At 35.6% G+C, this 21,824-nt stretch overlaps 1 protein-coding gene across 2 annotated transcripts in view; it reads right to left on the reverse strand.

Moving 5' to 3' along the window:
• Window positions 1–21,445, reverse strand: part of LOC145678619 (putative acyl-CoA dehydrogenase 6) — a 47,881-nt gene extending 26,436 nt beyond the window's left edge. The window contains exons 1-3 of one of the 2 annotated variants that reach the window (XM_081748971.1): window positions 21,108–21,445; window positions 9,849–9,969; window positions 4,844–4,973 (exon numbers count right to left, since the gene is read on the reverse strand). In XM_081748971.1, coding sequence (XP_081605097.1) covers window positions 4,844–4,973; window positions 9,849–9,969; window positions 21,108–21,311 — 455 coding nt within the window. In that variant the 5' untranslated portion in view covers window positions 21,312–21,445. Of the gene's footprint in view, window positions 1–4,843; window positions 4,974–9,848; window positions 9,970–21,103 lie in introns of both variants that reach the window. The other variant, XM_081748972.1, reaches the window with a different exon arrangement.
• Window positions 21,446–21,824: the final 379 nt, after the last annotated feature.

Below are 21,824 nucleotides of genomic sequence, written 5' to 3' on the forward strand. Positions count from 1 at the left end.
GTAATACATTAGCTAATTTGTTCATATCTGGAACAGTTTACAACTGGCAGTACTTCGAAAGTTGACAAATTTGCTGTTTGTAAAAGATAACAGGTGACGATACCAACAAGGGTATCTCCATTGCATAGCATTCAAAAATTACGCCAATACGAAACGTGGAAGTCATCAGCATTCGTAAAATGCTCAAAACAAAATTTTGTATTGAACGATGAGCACCCAATATAGAATGAAGCGTAAAAAATGTCACAAAAGTGAATGCCGGGCATGTTAAAAGCGTACTTTTTTGGTTCCTCAAACCAATCAATCAGATCATCAATGTAAGCTTATTTACAAAATGTATACTGAAGCATTTCTGTGAAGCGAGGAAACTGAAAACTGATTGTACACAAATGAATGCAAAGTGACAATGGTATCTCTGTCACATAGTTTTGAAGAAAGATTTTTGTTCCTTATTGGATATTCACATACGGTACACCAATATGTTTATATGGCGGAAAAATAATAGTCCAAAAGTTGAATTATACCGGAAGTTCCTTTTGGAATCCGTTGCACTTCCACGGTTTTTCAAGCCGCTCTTGATTATTAAATAATGTCCAGCTATCCACCAGAAGTAAATTCTTGCACCTGCATTTTGCTAATACAGGATTGCCATTTATTTGGCAAGCACGAATTAGACTTTTCCAGGTTTCCCAGGTCACGATTTACAAATTTTAAGTCCTATACATAATGTAAAATAGCAACTATATTTTTCCCCTCCAGCGGGTTCCTAATCTACTATGCATATATACGTATACAGTGTGTGCATGAGAGTAGAGAAGTTTTACAAAACAAATTAATTTGTTTTATAAGATATTCCCTACCAAACAGACAGGTAATGAAAAAAAAAAAAAAAAAGTTTTGAAAAGTAAAAATCCTTACTTAAAATTCCCTTACTTTTAGAGGCTTTTTCAGTTATTCCTGAAATTCTTTGACCTTTCCAGGACTTTTTACAAGTAAACTGAATTCCTTGGCTTTTCCAGGTTTTTCAAGTCAGTCGGAACCCTACAATAGCAATTCACATTCTTGCAGTTCAAGTAATATCATTTTACCAAATATTAATACTATCATACGCAGATTGTCAGATTTCTGCACTAATCTACCGTATTTACACAAATATAGGCCGCACTTTTTTTTCCCTAAATTTTGGCTTGAAACATCATGGTGCAGCCTATAATCGAGATTTTCCCCCTCAGATCATAAATCACCAGTTTGAAAATGACATGTACACGTATTATCTTGCAGCCTTCAATTTGAATCATTTCAGTTGTAACAGCATATCCAGATTTTCAGTTTTAAATTACAAAATCAAGCAAATCATTTTCCACATCTGGATATTTGCACTTTTGCCCTCGGAATAAACACCGACTTTTCAAAGTATTTAAGTTTTTCTTTACTTGCACGCCACCAATGATTTTTTTTTTTTTTTTTTTTTTTTTTTTTTTTTTCATCAACATCAAATCTCTGTCCAGCTTCCTGCTTTCAGTGTTCGGTGTATAACTAGTACGCTTCTTTCCCATCGTCACTCAGAAACAAATGTTCTCGAATAAATCTAATTTGAACTTCCTTACACTGTCGCTTAAATTAGTCACGTCACCAGTCCTCCCAATACGGAAAACCTGTCCTGTTGGTGATGAGTCACCCTTAGTTATGCGAGAGTTGAAGAAGGAGAGAGATGCAACTCAAAGTACTGTCTAATTGAACTTTTCCCTAAATTTAGTACTGAGGCATATAGTCGAGATTTATTTTTTCTATAATCTTGTGTCAAAAGTTTAGGTACGACCTATATTCGCGCAAATACGATATTAAATTCAGTCTGTAATGTTACAGGCACTACTCATTCTTTTCGTGGAGAACGATGAACAGCTTATCAGATAATTCCACCCTTTAAATAAATTAAAGACATGACTGTGAAGGAATGCATCAAAGCATTTATGTTCCTTGCAATAGCCTTGATTTTATTTTTTCCCTCGGGCGACGAATTTCAAATTGAAAGTCACTTTAGTCAGCACTACAGACATATCTGAATTCCAAATTAGGTTACATCTGTGGTCTTGTGTGACCACGTGCGTCTGGAGCTCATGATAAAGTCTTGTTTTAAATGTTGTCACTTTCAATAGTCCAATATTATAAAGTCGTTTGAAGTTCACTAGCCAGGACTCCGAGGGTTTAAACTGTTCATACCCAAAATCATGAGGAACTAGCATGCTATTGGTTGCAGATCATTCTATGCAAAAGTATTTTATGTACATGTATAAAATGACTATATACGATCCGTAAAAGGGAAAGGGAAATCTTGTGTTCGAATGATGGTCCTTTATTATTTTTCTTAACATTCATTAATATGATATCGGTTACATATTATCTTTTTGCCGTTGTTTGAATGTTGTATCACGTAGTAAATAATTTCACTCGTCCTGTCAACCGAGAATGCAGCACCTTTGTTGTATTTTACTGGTGATGGAACTGATGCGTCTGATGTATCCCCTTGGACTCTTGATGTTATATCAACATTATTGGATTATGTTGTGTGACTACCCCCTTCTGCTTCCATACTCGCTTCTTGGTTATCTCATAATGTGTCTATTCTAGAACATCCTGAGAGTATTCTATTTTAAATTTCAGCTCTTAATAAGCTAGAAACCTAATTATGTCACCTGCACCTGCTTTTGTCTTGTTTTGTGATATTCATTGCTTTTTGTTTGAACCATAACGTCAGCAACTGTTGCAACAAGTACGTGACAATGCTTCCCTTATTTAACGCTATTCCACGTTGTTTTAAGTCTATCTTTGTTGCCTGCATACACACTCACTCACACACACAAACACGCGCATACTCACACACTTTATGGAATTACCAACACACTCAACACAATAAATACACCTTACGAAAGATTATGCATCTCTTGGAACTTTTTGTTTTAACATTTTGCTCTCTCCAACAGTACACGCTTCGCGTCACGCTCCAAACTGGCATTGTCGCTACTAAGATCAAGAACACCATTAGCAGTCAATATTTCTGTTCTCACATCGTGCCTCCCCCCCCCCCTCCTTCCACCTACAACCGCAGTTTCAATTTGCAAATGCATCGGTGAAGTTGTGGCAACAGGATCATTTTATGGATGATGACGATTTGTACCTCGCCCACTAACGTTATTTTGCCCGGTAAGAATGCTATCTTTGTGGAGAGATATTCCTTATCAGTGTCATCGTCTATTATCTGTTGCAAATATCTAATTTATGAACTTTCTAGGTGCTGTAAGTTATAAAACATTCTAGATATGAAACAACTAACTAGTGTATTACATTGTTCGGAAAAATCCATTGTTGTCTGATACGTCGCATGAATCTCTTTCCATTTGAAAAAGTTTATGTCGATCCAATATGGTGAATTCACTATGGGAGTCATGATCCAGAAGTGTCATAAATCGCAGGCCTCCTAACGGTAGACTCCTGCCTACGCAGCCTAAATTTTGTCCGAGTCTGGGAGCCGGGTTCGAATCGGTAAATAAGGTCACATGTAACCACAGCATGGTAATTTGTGCTGATTCTACAGATGAACTCATCCTTAAAATAGTTCATTGTCAGAGGTGGTAATTATATTATAAAACTATTCATACTAAACAAAGATATCACTCCAAGGACAATAAGAAGATAAAATGATATAACTATATTGCATAATATATACTTCATAGTCTTAAATACTTCATATACTTAAATAATGTTAATCTTGTATTTAAATAAGCACAAAAAGTAGCATTGGCATGGCATACCTTTGTTTCGAAACCAATTCAAATGTGTGGTGCGTTTACAATTTTTTTGTTTGAAACCTGTTTGCTTAGACGTAATTATTTAAGCCAGAGGTATACAAGCACCAAATTCAATTTTGAAACTCTTAATCACGAACACTTAATCTTAACTCTTAATATCTTCAAGCGTTGTTCTTTCAGAATAATGAAATTGATCACTGAATATAAGTATTAGCAGTAAATACTTAATACCTCATTTTCGTTTCGAGGAATTCTGAAACGCAAGCGACTCACGTATCCAGCAGAACAAGTCGCTTCTGTTTCGGTCTCAACCTCAATTGACTTTTTGCATATGAAGAACGGAGCTTTCTGTTTACAAAGCTTAGGAACTTCAGGAACATAAATATTTGGAATCAATTTTTAGATTGATTTCAAGAATTATAATTTAAGATAAGTTCGAATTCTTGGAATAAATCACAAATGCTGTAACAATTACGTACTGATTAAGTATTGATACGAACTTATAAAGTAGATCTAGACACTTTACTATTCTCATTTAGCAACAAAGTTCGCTGTATTCATATCTTCTCTTTGATGAATGACTTACGATATTAGGTTATACAAGTTATTTTGAAATATTATCATACACAAAATCCTTTCTATCAATACACTCTCAAACATCTAGAATATACTGGAGGGAATTTTCATGTCTTTTCCTTTTAATATATAAACAAGCAATTATTTAAATTAATAACTTTCTTTCTATCCTGTTGATATTATATACAGCAAGTATCCAACTGATTCTGCTGCTGTCTTCAAGTTTATTTATTAAGAAGTATTATGTGTGAGACGTTTCTAAAGATGGGAAACTTTAAGTCCAAAAAGAAACTAATTTAAATTTTAAATGGTATTTATAACGTTTATTTCCGCCTCTAATTTTGGATCTAAATAATAGACAGGCATGGTTAAACAGTTAATTGTGATTTATATCTGTGCCCTCTATGTAACTATACATATATAAAATATTTTAGAAATCTTAGTAACAACTAGATATTTACCTTACTAATGCTGGAGTCGTTATATCTGTTTGAACTCCAATGGCCATAGGGATTCCACCACAGTTAATATTACCAAGTTCTTCCAACATTGCAACATGGTATTTGTAGCTCAACCCCATACCTCCATATTCTGCAGGGTGGAAAAAAAGGTTCAATTGTAAGGAAGAAAAAAGACATATTGAGATTTATTATAACTTACAAGGTGACAGATGAAATTATTTCCAATTTGAAAATTGGAAAAATTAATTTACAATTAAAAATAATTAACTAAATGTAAACCAAATATAGTAAACTTCAACTAGTTCGAACTTGAATAATACGAACGAAAGTATGTTCCGTTAAATTATTATATAAACGTTTGATCAAACTGTATATTTAGTTCGAATTTGCGAAGCTTGCATTCGAAGACACAATTTTATGACTTACAGAAATATTGTATTATTGTTCTAGCTTTCCAAGGAAATTCAAAGTGGCTGCTATATTAGCAATACTTTTATTTATTTATTTATTATTATTATTATTATTATTATTATTAATGGCAAGGTTATTACTTCAAGCATTTCTACTGATGGCAAGTTATTCTTGAAAATTCTGGATATCAGCATGCTAATCAATGCTAGTCAAGTGCTGAATAAAACTTGCAAAAGTCACCTCATAAACAACTACGAATTGTTCTCGTCAAACTAGTGTCACGAATCAAGAAACTATTATTCAAATGTCAATAGAAGAACCAGCAAGATTGTTGAATCACAGCAATGGCAAGAACTTGTGATTCATATCAAGTTATAAATAAAATGTTGATATCAATCACGAAGTCACCACATGGAAAGACCTAACAAAGGAAGATACTTAGGATCGAACAAAGAAAGAGATTCTGCAGGATTACTAAAAAAGCTGCAATCCAACAATTATCCTGTACTTGAATAAGGATAAAGCATTGTTTTATAATCTGCTTAGGATTACATTTATATATAATAATATAATGCATTAATTGTAGTACTATACAATATTTCATTCTACGTATTTTAATTAGAGTTGCCTACTAAACGTTGTAACAGGACTTGCAAAATAATGTAAAACAAAACCGGCAACTTTGCCGAAAATTTTATCATAGAATTTAGTAGTTCTTTCACATTTCCAGAACACTGTTTTCCAATAGGTAAACGGTTTTCTCTTTTATTATTCTCGTTCTTCGTTTGACTTTTCTTATATAAAAATAAACAAAATCATAAGGATTACATATGTTGTACTCGATATCATATCTCAACCATCTTGACTGACTTAGCATAGACATAGCCTTTAAACTGTATAGTCCGCACGTAAAATATTTTCCTGTACAGACATTTAGTTTCCGAGTTATGCACCATCAAAGTTGGCGTTTTACTAATTGCTGTTTACAAATGCTAAAAATAAATTTATTGAACTTAATTTGAACCATTAAAAAAAATGAAAAAAAATGAAATCTGTGAGTTTTACGTCCCACAGTTATGCCGGTTAGGCTAAAGGAGACGGTGATTATGAGAAATGAATGAAATGGTGGAATGAAGAAAGTGGGAGGAAACAAAACCACTAAAAAAAATGATGTAAATCTTTCTTATTTATCCATCGTCACAACGTCAGGTGGCAGGCGCTTTCGCAGAAATTAATTAATTTTGATTAATTAGCTACGCCAAAAATTAACGAAAACATATCAAAAAACAAAATTTACGGGTCTTATGTACTTATGATAAACATTTGCTAAAATCAACAAAGAGAGAGTTTTCTTTTTTTACAATAGGAACACTCACTGGATAAATTAAACTTAGTCTTCTCTATTTTTCTTGAAGTCAGGTAGGTATATTATGGTTTCGGATATTTCGATAAACAACACACGGTTTTTCTTTTTTGAACAGACATGGCTTTACTTATTCATGTATTGGTAATTTCTTACATTTTTTAGTTGCAAATAATATCTTGTGAAACAAATGTAATATAAGAAACTTTTGAAAACTATTAACACGCGAGTACTTGAAAATATTAACTTGATAATGTCACTTGCCAATATATACTAATGAACGTTTTCTTATTCTAGGTCCATCTTTATAATTCGATATACTCAAACTGTTATACTATATAAATCTTGCTGGAATTCCTATTTTGTAGATTTTCAGCTATACGAACACCTATATTTTGTATTTTAAATAAAGTACGAACATACTTACTGTAGTATGTTATAGTATACAGCTTGCATTCAAAACTACTATCGTTAATGCTACAGCGAAAGCCAAAATATTAAGAAATATTGAACTTTAAAGATAAGAGAACAAGAGAGTGATGCAAGATGAGTTCTAAATCTTAAAGTATGGATACATCCACTCAGACTCCAGGTCCGCTATCTGTCTTGTTTGTGTATTGCAGTCTCATATTTGCTTAATTTTGCAATTCTGGTGAAATTTTATTTTAGTAATGTTCGAATGACATAAGAATTTTAGATAAACAAATAAATGTATATCAAAAGAAAATAAAGCTGGGATTTTACCTTTGATTTTTAGTAATAATTTGTAATTCTACTATCCAACCCTTATCCAAATTACTTTTCTCAGTACTGTTTTTTCTTTTTCTTTTTTTTTTATGTAGTAAGCTTTAAATACAGTCCCTTCAATTAGAGGGGCGGGGGACTGTGCACATTTTTATGTATTGAATTGCATGCTTAGCATTTGTTAAATGTTTAGACAGACAGATACTGATTTTTAACATCTTCTTTAAATTCCCTTAATGCTCCCTTAGTCTTATAAAGATTTTTTTTCCATAATAATATAAGTATTATCAGTTACAAAGCTAATTTGGCACACTCCAGTTAATGAAATTTGCTCAGCTAAATAATTCTTATAATTAGTGAAACTCTGTTCAGTGTTTCTTTGAGACCAGAACTCACTTTAACTTTCTATCTCAAATAATCAATATGGAAGCAATGGAGCAACGGAAAGAAAATCAATTTTTGTCCTTTGGTTCCTTTGAAAGTATCAAATGGTTACTGATGCCTACTTTCCACAGCAAGCATATTGCAACCATTGGATTTTCCTATTTGAAAAATTAATTTTCATTATTTCTGTAAATCTTGTTAAGATACCTATCAACCTATCGATATGCTCGGAGAAACATAATGATCCATATATTGGTTTTTACCATTCGAGAATAGGTTTTGTGCATGTATATGTTTGTGTGTATCTGAATATGTTGTCAGCAGTTGGTTTTTTAAGAGTAATTGAAAGAAACTCATTATTACGTCGGTGAAAGGTGAAATCCCAAAAGTTTACTGCATCATTTTATTTATTTACTTATTTTCATATTCAACTCTACATTTTATTTTAGAATCAATTTTCTCCAGCTCCGCAAGAAATGTTTGTAGTTAAGTATCCGATTTATGGATAACTAAAGTATCTTCAAAGAAAGAGTTTTTTGGGGGGAGGGGGTCTCTTTTTCCAACATGTCAATTTGAAAGTGACTGATGATTATTTGCTAACAAAGAAGATAAAGAACTCTCCATTGCTAGTCCATCTTTCTGCCAATAAGAAAAATGTTATCTCCAAATTTAAAATAGTAACATTATAAACAATAAACTTCCAAAAGTGAAATTAAATTTATAATTTAATGTTCTGCGTTTGTGCCCTTTAGACTAAAGGAGACGGATGATTAATGAAAGTGAATGATTGTAAAACGATTAGTGGAATGATAATGCGAGAGGAACCAGGAAAACCTAGAGAAAATCCACACGATGTTTTCCAACACAAACTCATCAAGCCTGGGACAGAATCAGGGACCTCTCGCACCAGACGTGAACACTATCACTGAACCCCAACAAATTTCCATTACTTTAGTAAGTTCATATATTCCCAATTTGTTTAATTTATTGTGTCTAAGCCAAGATTGCGTGCATATAATTGCGAAACTTATGAATATCGAACTTAACATATTACAATCTCGATAGAGGCTATTTTTATTTTGTCTGCATTCAGTAAGGAAGACATATCGTTTTCACTTCAAAACTATTAATAACTACTAATGAAAGGAGGAATCGGTTTCCTGCTTTCACTAGTATATATGAAATCACAACCGTCATACGGTGCTCGGTATATGGACACAGGATTACCCTATTACAGCAGGAGTCTGTGGTACAACCCACGTGGTCCGAGATGAGAGCACCGATCTAAAGAGTGAGTGGCTGTTTTGAGTGGTGTAGTGGTTTCCGCATCGGCACGGTATGCTAGAGGTCCATGGTTCAAGTCGGTCGCTTTTTCACTCTTTGGGTTAGAGTTCGTACCTACAGAGGATTTCGTATTAATAACTGCATACTTAAACTTAGTAGTGTTATCTACAATGTACTTATACATACATTCTGACAATAAGAAAGTTCGATGGTTCTTTTCTGAAATAAGAGGCTTCATTGGGACACCTTCCTTACATAGTTTCGGCAAACTATAAGTTATAGGTTTGCAGATACATCAACGTTAAAACATTTAGCAGTTACGTCATCAAACAATCATGACTCAGTAATCACCATATTAACTCTCTCTCTTTATTAACTCCGTATTAACCGTATTAACTCTTTTTGAAGTAAATCTTGTACTATTTTATTTACTTATTTATTTTTTACAATAGCTTCTGTTGACACTCATTCCTATAAGTGATGGTAAAGTTATTTTCCTTACCTGCTTTCATTCACCAGTGGGTTTTATTACCTAGCCAGTTCTAAAATTCCTTTATGAGGCGCGCAATTTTTGACGAATACTGTTTACTTTTTCTCACATCGCATTCTTGTTTAAATTCTTCTCTTTTTCCCCTTCTTTCTTTTCTCTTTCTTCAGAAACTAAAATTTTATTTGAAAGAGCTCTTAAACTTATTCATATTCAACAATGGGACTTCTGGTCTTTCATTTTCATATAACACGTTCACCCTGTAACTTTCTTATGTTAACCCCTCTAGCTGTTATTCTCAAATTTAATTGAATATAGTTACTGTAACATACCTGCAGGTTTGTTGATCCCCAGAAAGCCTCCTGATCCGAGCTTCTTGAATATCTCATGGGCAGGAAACGCGCCTTGAGCCTCCCATTCTTCAACAAATGGATTGATTTCATCGTTGATTATCTGAAACAAAGAACTTATGAAAATGCAGACAAACTGAAATAACCTATCTACGAGACACAAAATTGTTAAGAGAATTGACAAACGAAAAATTGTCCACTTTTAACACGAGTTTTCTCTAAATAACTTTGTAAGGAACTGCAAAAGATCCTACCAAAAACTCTTGTTTCCTTTAAAACACGTGTAAACATAAACTAAAAAATTAATGGGTGGTTGTACGTATCCAAAATTTGGGGATATGGCACTGACGTCCAATATATTTATCAGTATGCTAATAGTGCGATCTAAGAACTACTGCAATTTAGGCAACTCTCCCCTAATTTATCTTGGTTTGAAATATCCATAAGTTCCTTAGTGGACAGTTATTCTAGATTAGCTTTAAACCCTTCAAAATATCGTCAAAATAATTGTCCACGAGTTAGATTTTCCATTCGTTCAGTACCAGTGGCCCTATAAATTTGGATACATATTTTGAGAAAATTAAAATGAAATATTTCAGTTTAACATTCTTCGATTATGCTCTTTAGGATAAGGGAGATTCAGGTAAATGAATGATAACGGAAAAATTGGTGGAGTATTATTCATTTCCATATATTTGCCCTCCTCCCGTCCCCCTTCCCTACGTTGTTCCGTCAAAGTGAAATGACAAAATCTTCCCAGGTTCGAACCACATCTATGTCGAAAATTTGATTCAGATCGATCGGGTAGTTCAAGAGTTAATAACTCACGAACATAGTTACTTTTATTCTTATACATATTAATTTCTGTATATATTCCCCTGTTCGCCCTCCCCTACGTTGTTCCGTCAAAAGAAAATGATAAAAAAGCATCCCAGGCCCGAACTTCATCTATGTTGAAAGTTTGATCGAGATCGATCGTACGGTTCAAGATTTATTAAGTTTTATTTATTTTCTTTTTATAATACCCCCTCCTTCCCCTTCCTTAAGTTCTGCCGTCAAAACGAATAGCTAAAACACTTCCAAGGCCAGATCTGCTTCTACGTCAAAAATTTGATCGAGATCGGTCGGGCGGTTCAAGAAATTAAGTCACCAACATAGTCACTTTCAATATAGATTGTTATGTATCTATTATTACTATTCATTGTTTAGGTTGGTTATTCTCATATATCATTATTTTATCTCTTCTTTTAAGTTTTTATTTCTATTTTGCAGCAGTATTTTGTTTCTTATATTTATATACGGTATTCGTTTTTAAATTGTATTTATGGCAGGACGTGTTTGAGCATATGACCGACCTTTGTGGGTTTATCGCGGATAGGACAGGGTTTGCCCAAGTGGGCCCAGCCCGAAAAAAACCACCGGGTTTTTTCGGGTTGGACCCACCTGAAAAAACCCACCTGGGTTTTTGAGCTTTTTGTTAATATATTATTGCTACAACTAAGTTGATCACATTGAAAGTGATTTTTATCAAATTTTGGACTTTCCTCGGGCGAATTAAATGCTTTCACGTTAAGGTATACAACAACATTCTATATAAGACCTTTATAAAGTTCTGAATGCACCGAATAAATGAAAAAACCTTACCTTAGCTTCAGATAATTATATAACAAATTAATGTACTGATTATGCTTATAGCCTATTTGAAAAAAAAAAGCAATTTTATATTTTAGAAAATACTTTCCGTAAATAGTGTGCTCGCCGACTCGGCTATGCTGAGGGACGTTATCCCTCATAGGGGAGACCGGGACACATTGTCACAATTTTCACGTTTTATTTTCTTGTGATGCTCATGTAAGGCCGAAAATTACAATTTTTAGTATGCACATACTTTGTTATCTTGTGCATAACATATATTTCTCTGTCCAATGTAACTCGCTCTGAACTGGACTTATGTACTATGTTTTATGATCAATACAGTTGTGACAATGTACCCCATATTCGGGGTAAGTTGTCACAATATATGGGGCAAATTGTCACATTATTCTTGTGGCACTTTCCAGAAATTGGTAGATATTATTAATGCAACTATTACTAATGCAAAAAGACTGTAAATGTTACCAGCATTAAATACTTAGCGTCTGAAAGAGAATCAAAACATTTAAATGAAAGGGGAAGCTATATTAGTTAAATAGGAAAGAAAGTAGGGGAACCTGTAGCTTATATTTTCTCAACCTAAGAGATTTATTGTTATATCAAGCTTTGTAGGAAAACCAAAACTGTCATGAAAACAGAACTAACTCATAGCTAAGGAATCAAAACTACAAACTGAAAGGTCATAACAAAATGACGAAGTTATCAAATCATAGCCTACATCTCCAATAGGCCAACACAAAATTAGCCAATTGCATTTAAGTTGTTTCTGATTGTAGTTTATGAATTGCAACGAATTCCTCTGATAGCTAGAAGAGGAGTAAATATTATTACGAAGTTTAGTTACGTTTTATTAGTACGCACCGCAAACTAGTTCGAAAATGTTTATCCTTTTGCTTCTACAAAGTACCATACCTGGAGATCATCGTCAGAGTCACAGTTAATACACACGTAAAACAAGTTCTGCTTCCCTCAGTTTTCATAGGCTGATTCCGTACATCGAATGCACTGAATCCTCTTCTCGCTACATGTACTCGCACTGTATGGATCGCCATAAACTAAACACAATGTATCGTCGTCCTCTGAGGAAGAATCGTAATCTTCTTTGGACCTCCGTTGACATTGTTTATAGGTGCAAAACTATTTGCTTGGGGAGTTCTTATAGCAAGATCACCATGTCTTTTCAGAAATACCGGATACCAGTCTGGGCCAGCAATGGCCTTTTCATTCCACGACTCTGGGCATTTCAATCCTAGCGCTTTTGCATAGTTGTAAGCCAAATCGCGAACCTCTTTTGTAGTGAGTCCAAATTATATGTGCGAAGCTTGTTTTGGTATGATACTAGTAATTCTTCCTAGTATTAGTATTACGAAGAGTAACCTAATGTAAATAAGCATTGGCCGAACTGTAGTTCGCCATCTGTAACACGTGCACAAAATCTTGCCAATGTTCTGTTGTGGACATGAAATTGTTTAGCAGCTTTAGCCCTACATATCGATATGGGGTTGTTATTTCTTTTCATAGCTCTTGCTGCAACCAGTAGATCTTCCACTGGTGGTGCTTTCCTCTCTGTCTTTCTTTTATATATTCTCACTGTCTGCGAAACCGAGATAATCCTATCGTTTGTATTATACATAACACACAGTGGGGCACATTGTCACAGTGACAACATGCCCCGTCTTACTTGTGACAACTTGCCCCACGCGTCGCCATTACTCTTTTTACAAAATATCTATACCAAACGACAAGATTAGGCGCATTCAAAGTAGCACATTATGAAGCTCTATTTGTAGCCTACATAACACACACAAAAATATTTGCTTCTACAGCTTTCACTAACACACAAAACAGTAATTTCAGGACTCGGAAAATTTACATTCCAGCACTGAAAATAGACAAAGTTCAACTGACGCAGCACCGTTGTTCCCGCGCATCTCCAAACGAGTACAGTTAGTAGTGACATATAGTAAGTAAACAAGAAAACAGCACCGGCGCGCTAATGTTTTCGCTTTTTTCAGAATTGCTACTGTGACAACATGCCCCGGTCTCCCCTACGTTTGACGTGTTTAAAGCCATATGTGCCGGTACTACAAGTAAATATGTAGTGCATTAGTAAAACTATTAGTATTATTTCTTACCTTTGATGGTAGCACAAGTATTCTTCAGTAAAATTTAGTTTTCCAACAATAACAGTTTAGTTCAGTTATTTGTTGGTACTCTTCAAATAAGCATTCTTTAGAATCAACACCAACAACAGCGTAAAAATTCTTGTCAAATTTAAGAAGCTTAATGCTCAGAGTTCCGAAAACTACGTAACATTTACTACTTCAAGTGCTGAATTCAAACTTCCGTACTAGTGTAAGTTTCGATGTACAGTAAAGAAACCTGCATTTTCGAGGGGGGGGCGGGGAATCGTGAAAGAAATGCTCGGGAAATTCCCGCAATTGAACGCGCAAAGCAGCGGAACTGAATATTTCAACAATAAAACTATTTATTTTACGCTGGAAGATATTTAATTTCATTTAAGACATTTTGAAACATTTACTTTATAAAATATGAATTATATCTTTGTTAATTGTTTTAAATTAATTTTCTGGAAAGAAACGTCTTGCAACAAATGCTCGGGAATTTCATCTAATTGAACGCACAAAATATCGAAAGTGACCTTCAAATAAAACAATTTACTTTACGCTGTTAAATTAATATATTTGGTGTTCATATTTGGCAAACGTCACTGAGGCTTCTGGGATGATTCGATCTACTGTTCGTTCGTCTGCCTGTACCACACATACTACAGGGTACCACCTTCGATGTTTTAAGTTTAAATTTTCAGGACACAAGCACGAGACACATCAAATTTCCAGTATAGATTTTGGCGGCATACCAACGTAAAATTTCAAAATGGCGGCCATTCTTTTCTCAAAATAGCGGATATCGACGCTACAAAGTGCAATTTTTGGTCTTTTAAGTTGACATGTTCAGAGTAGAAGCACGAGACACTCTAAATTAGCTGTATATACTTTGGCAGCGATCCAGCGTAAAATTTAAAAATGGCGGCCGTTTTTTCGAAACTGCAGTGAATAGAAAGTTGTTGCAAGTTGTGACAATGATAATCTTGAAATATAAATCACATTTTAACACTTTTACCCCAAAGACGTTGAAATATTTCGAAAAAACCCAATTAAACCCGAAAAAACCGGGTTTTTTCAAACCCTGGAATAGGACGACTTATTCTGATTCTGGATTGCTAACAGACGACTTATATCTCTCTCTCTTTTGTTTCGCTTGTTCCAAACTCTGGCTTCATGGCTTCCAGCACCCACAAAAGGTCATCATAAACCAAACAAGCAGTCCCCGTCTCCACCGACCGCTGGAAAGATATCGGGGAAGAGAAGAGTGCTTGCGTAAAGATTAATGAATAAAACAAATTAAAACAATCTATAAACCGTTACAACACACTGTAAAGCTACGAGCGATTACGGCTAAGAATTGCACGTGAGATTAAAATTTTGAGTACTATGTATTGTGATTAAACAAACAATATACAACAAACAAACTACAAGCTAATTATATATTTAACAACCTGGTACCGCCCCGGTATTTGTCTGGTGTGAATGAGGAAAACCCACGAAAAATTCATTCATAGTGGCTGAGCTGAAAGTTTTTTACACTTTTTCGACCGAGTGCCCCCACCGGGAATCGAACCCGGGACCGCTCGCACCGAAAGCAAGAGCGTTAGTGACTACGCTAAGTGGGGCCACAAATAGTTCTAATATTTTAACAACAGAGGAAATACGTAATAATAACACAAATAGTAAATATAAAGTTAGAATAACAGATGGTGATAGGCATTAAGATCTCCAATAAGCAAGACTTGCGGTTCAAACTGATGGGAGAGCTGAAGCAGATCGGCGTTCGTAAGGGTTTCAGATTGTGAAATGTATAAGGAATAATAAATAGTAAGCGGGTGAGGGAAAGAAACTCGCACCGCAACTGCTTGCAGTCGGGAAACTATGTGTATCTGCCGAGAATGAAGAGAATTGGAGACACCTGTGTCCACGCAGCCAGCACCAGTTTTATTATATCGGTAGACATCGGCAGGATTAAGAGAGTACTGGGCAGGCTTGAAATGAGTTTCCTGCAAACAGATAAGGACTAGTGAGTGGTCTGAGAGAATTGTGTCAATTTTTCAAGGTAACTACTCAAGCCATTGAGGTTCCACTGAATTGGAACCATTGGAGCCATTGAGGTTCCGCTATAATTGGAAAGATAAACGTTTGAGGCGAACATTTCGACGTGGGCCAAGTATCACTCATCCAGTATCCATCAGGTCGTCTTCCACCATGTCAGATTTCAAAGAAACTGCAGGTGGCTTATGAACAGATATAGATTTTGTTCTTTTCGGTGAAACAATCATACCATTAAGCCGGCGTATATGCTGGCTAAGTTATAGGCCTATAATATAAGGTGAACGGCGATGAGCTAGAGTTCGCTAGTCGATGCGACTGGGGTCTGAATTTCTGGACTTTTGTCGAGGACAAGATCTGTTTGCATGGAAATGTCAGACGTTTGGGTTGCCACAGATTTACGAGAAATAGCTGTGACAGCAGCAAATGCCACAGAATAATACGAGGAAGAAATGCTTTCGTTTAAGTGAGGCTTAACATCGGCAGCAGAGATCTTCTCAACAACCATCAGCACTCGGATATGTTTCTCACGTTGAAAGGCTGGATAGTTCAGAGACCAAGCAGAATGCTCGCTTTTGCAATTAACATAAAAAGGCTTGGTAGCTGTACAGGGTTCCCCACCATGACTATTCTGGATACAATTTGCACAGAGCAGCACTCTCATTACACGACGTGCTAGTGTGTCCAAAGCGTTCACATTTGAAACAACGCAGGGGACTAAGAACATAAGGACGGATCTTAAGTTGATAATAACCAACCTTCATGGAATCTGGAAGTGTATACACACTCAAAGTAAGAATCACTGACTGAGTAGCAACCTAGCTTCTATTGATGCGGGCTACCTCTACAATATGTTGGTCAGCCAGCTACGATTCAATCTTCTTCTCAGTGACATTTAGGAGGTCCCAACATGATATCACACCTCGAGAGACATTCAGTAAACAATGGGGTTCTACCGGTACGTTCACTGGTCCAATGGTAGTCAATGTAAGTAGCTTCGCTGTTTGCTTCTCGTGGACTGTTTCCACCAATACCGGCGTCATAAGTAATAGCTAACTTTATTAATAAGGAAAGGGGACAAATCACTAATAGTACTCGGACAGTTAGTTTCAGGAAATGGTACTACCAGCGTTTTTAACTACAAGATATCGAACTGCAAGCATCACAATACTTGCCTTTTCCACACTATCGAAAACTTGAGAATTCAACTCGCTCTCGTTTGGTTTGGGCTAAGTGAGCCGGGATCCGATTTTATAGCTTTGATACCCATAAGAAGTTGGTATTAAATATATATTTACCAATACATAATCTGTGTTAACACCGTAACCTCATACCAGGACGCTTGCGAGAACTTACGTCACTCCTCTGGCTATCCCTTTCTACACAGTAGGATCAGCGTGCAGTTGACAAGGGGAATGGGGGTGGAAAAAAAAATCCTGTCGATTGAACTTAAAGAAAGAACCTGTCGAACCAAAATATAGATCCACACCAGCGCACAAGATAACAAAGGTATGGATTTTATATCTTTTTATGCTTTTATTATTATTATTATTATTGTACTTTTGATATTTTCAAAGACACGGCACCAGACAACACGAACACTGGACGCACACAACAGCAGTCTGGGATGGGTGCACGTCCTCAGATGGAGGAAGATGTGCACATACCATCCATTTCCCAAGACTCCCACCAACCACTCCCGCGTGTCCTGTAGTGGAATTCGCGGCTGAGAGAGAGGGCATGCGAGAACATGAGGATGAAGGGTGATGTACGCATGAGAAATGAAGCCGGTAACGATTGTGTAACATATTACATTCCACCGGCGGAGTATTTCTGCACAATGTAGGGAACGTGTATTTTTATGTTTACAAGTATAGAGTTACTAGCGTCAAATCATGACAAGTACTGTAACCTATACAAATGCATTGATTTCAAGCGATATAAAGTGTCTTCCATTATCCTCGTTTATGCGCAGACCCTTCGTCGCTCACGCTCTTCCTTCCTACGGACTCACCACCCCACAGATCTCCCTGCTGCTGTTCTCGCCTGATTCCGTTAGATAGCATTCTCGCTTTTAGTAGACACTTAGCACTAGTTACTGATTTTTGTACAGTCGTTTTTATGTCGTACGTCTGGGCGTGTAATTACACCCATAAGGGAACTTGTCATAAAGTGAATCTGGACCCATGAATGCATCTTCTACCCTTAAAAAATATAAAGTGAATCTGGACCCATGAATGCAACTTCTACAATTAAAAAATATAAGGCACTGCGAGAGAATTTCCTAATGAAATGATTTCACATAATACTAGGTAATGGGATAGTACGTAATCATTTTTATGTCACTTAAGCTGTACGCATAGCAGGGTTGTTGGAATTTTCCCCAGCCCAAAATTCCCCAGTGGGTTTTTATTGGGTAAAACCCACTTAAAAAACAATAAAACCCAAAAAAGCCCACCTCAAAAAATACACTTCAAAACTTGGATTGAAATAATAATCATATGATTATAGTTACTTTCTTTTAATTGTATTTCTTAGTGTATGACTAGATTCAAAATTGGTTTAAAATATGTATTTACAACCAGAACAGCACAAAACACCATTGAAAACAGAAAAGGTTTGGGAATCATTCATAATGAATTTTATTTGCGCTCGATCAAATTCGCTGTAACACTGAAATTGTAATCTATTATATAAAAATGAAAAGAATTTTGTTTTCGCGCGCAACACGGGAAAACGGTTAAATTGTTTGGAATGAATTTTTAGATGCAGCTATCACGTACTTCGAACTAGGCGTTTAATCAGGTTACTTTGATTAACCCGCGATCGGTCCCGCCGTTAGGAAAAATCTAACAATACATTTTTAGCTATAACTTTTTCTTCTTCTTTTTTTTTTCAAGTTATTTTTAAAATACCTTCCCTACTCCTACATTGTTGTATCGGTGCATCCAGAAAGGAATGGGATAGCTGTACATGAATGGATTTCTTGTTTGCATTAAAGATAAAATGGTGTGTTAGAAAAAATCTATACACGCGACCGATGGCGTTATTCCATAAGGCGCGACTGCTCGCGGGTTAAAATGTGTGTTCTGTGGGGGGAGCGGATGGTCAAAATTTATGCGAAAACCTTACTAGCTCACGATTCTGTCAAGTTAGCAAGCTGACATTTTTTTATGTAAACTTCCCACTAAAAGTAAGTGGACCCGTGTCCCTGTATTTTTGAAAGTTTCCATTTTAAGTGGGGAAAGGAAGCATTTTCTATAATTTGAAAGCGATTTTACCTGTTGTTTCTGATCGCATCATACGGGGAAACGGTTAAGCAACTTAAAATGAATTTTTGAACATACAGTAGTTAGTAGCTACCCTGAGCTGCGATTTTTATATTACTTTGATTCAAGGGCGCATTCTACGAGGAGTAGAGGAAGTTCAAAATTCATGTTAAAAAAAAAAAAAAAAAAAAAAAAGTATGTCACGAGCTCGCCAAGTTAGAATCTCGGTATAGCTATAAACTTTTCATTAAAAATAACCTGGCATGTGGTGTAATGTTTCTGAAAATCTTCGTTTTAAGGGGAGGGGGTGATTTTCCATGATTCCTTTGCTCACATTGAAAGCAATGTTGTCTGTTGTTTGCGATCGCATCACGTGGAAACGGTTGAATAATTTGAAATGACTTTTGGTACATAGTTCATTATTATTATTTATTTATTGTATTACTTTGACTGTTTTTGAAAATTTCAATTTTAAGGGAAGAAAGAGGGTGTTTTCGATAATTTCTTTCTTTCTTTCTTCACATTGAAATCGACGATGTCTGTTGTTTGTGATCGCGTTACGGAAAATGCTTGAACAGTTTGAAATGAGTTTTAGAAGATCCTACCTCAAACTGGGATATTATTATGTAACTTTCCTTAAAGGGCGTTAAGGAAAGGGCAAAGTAACTTTCATAAAGAAAAAAAAAAAAGAGTTAAACTTCATGCCAGAAACAGAATATCTTACTACACTTCAATTGATATGCGTATCCTAAGGGGGTAACGAGGCTCAAACATTTTACTTGAGCATAATTCTCCCCGTACAAAGAACGGGCACTTCAGCTAGTATGGAATCAAAAGTAATGCGGCTACATTTCCTTTGTTTTTGTTATATGCTTGGGTATTAATATAAACAGATAAAATGTCTTTCTCCATGTGTCAGTTAATTACAAATCGAGAACGCTTCACTTGAAAAAGGAAATTACTAAAGATACACCTCTATCTTCTCAACACAAATGGCAATCAGATCATGGAACTCCTTAATTCTTCTTGCGTATCTGATGGAGTATGTGAAGCACAGTACAATTATTGTATGCCACAAAACCTCTTTAATCGTAAAATATACTGAAATAAACCAAATTGGCAACTGAAAATGTGAAAAAATTCAACACTTCAGTTCTTAAAAAAACTTTTTTTTATTTCTTTTAGAAAAACAACATCCATTAAATAAAGTCATTTTTCATCTCTGGCTCCTGAACTTGAGGTACTATCCCAGTATTTGCCCCGCGTTTTAACTGACACTCATGACGGCGGTAAGAGGAGATTTTATTCCTATTCTGTATTACGTAAAACTATCGACCTCTTTCTTACTCTAGAAAATTATGCACTTCCTTCTTTCTAGAAATTGAAATATAAGCGAGTGTCAATGTGCAAAGTCCCACGAAACGCGTCTGGGACTTCACGGATTCCTTGTGCATTATTATTATTGTTAGTCATTTCTATGTTTAGTTCAATGTCTCATGATTATGCGCCGCGGCTAACGGAGACTGTGATGATATGGATAAGAATGATGGCATGGCGAAACCAGCCCGAGAAACCCATGCACACATTGTTCGTCCACCACCAAACGCACTTGGCGGAAGCTGGGATCGAACTAGGAACCCGCGCCAGACGTGAACTACCGCAGTCTCACACGGGAATTTCATAGTTTCGTGTGTACAGTAGAATATACATGCTTAAGTGGTATATTAAGTAGGAATATGGCTTTAATTATACCTACAAAATAAAGCCCAATATTACCGAATAAAGCCCAATTTTGACCAATAAAACCCACTGGGCTTTTTTTTTTTTTTTTAACTTGGGAGTTTTCACAACCCTGACGCATAGTCTCAATCTGTATGCAATAATTTGGGTGTGTCAAGAAAATAGCAGTGCACAATGTCTTAGGAAATCATTTGAAGCACAAAAAGTGAAGCGAAAAATTTGACGATCTACTGTAAACCTGAACGAACAATTATACGTCAATAAACACACAGAGCAATAACGAACAATTTTTCCCCTTTGCACTACCATACAAAATTAAATTGGTGTGGATCACTCATTTAATCATATATAATTATTTTTAAAATAAGCATTAGATTGGCTTCTTGCTTACACACATGTCTCACTGATCGTTGTATTTCTCTCTGCTGTTCATTATAAAATGTATCTTCTAACTCAACCGAATCTGTGCACCATCGAACTTGACAATGACCATTTACTGAAATTTTCCTTGTATTTCTTCCTATAATATGAAGTCGTCCATGACAAGATCTCCAACTTAATCTACAACATCCAACAGCTGACTGCAACATAATTTCCATTTCAAAATTCTTGTAACACAGACTATTTAGCACATTCGAGTATTTTCTATTCCTACTTTTCCTTCTAATTACACAGCAAAAACATTGACCGAAATTCAACAGCAGACTACACAGCAGCGTTGCCACGACCACGATCAAAATCAGTGTTACCACAATCGTAGCTCTGAAGTGGGCTGAAAAATAGTACCAAATTGAAACAAAAAGGGCTGAATTTTATATCAGTGTAATGCACGGCTTTATAACACGAAACTGAAAGAGGTAATGTTCTAGAACAACCCCTCTCTTTCAAGAGTCCAAATAAACGTGTCGATATAGATCTATAAAATGCGGAAATGTTGGGATATCTTTACATTCGTCAATATAGCGTCATTAGTAAACAACTTAGCCCGCTACGTCAGCAATTATGTCAATGTATTTTTCGTACTATTATCTTTTGGTGTAGAATCTTTGCAGACATAAATTATACACTTACTTGAGCACACGCTGCTCTTCAGAATATTCAACGCACTTTTT

Source organism: Thermobia domestica, chromosome 2, assembly GCF_964235325.1.
Source record: "Thermobia domestica chromosome 2, izTheDome1.hap1.1, whole genome shotgun sequence".
Classification (NCBI taxonomy): domain Eukaryota; kingdom Metazoa; phylum Arthropoda; class Insecta; order Zygentoma; family Lepismatidae; genus Thermobia; species Thermobia domestica.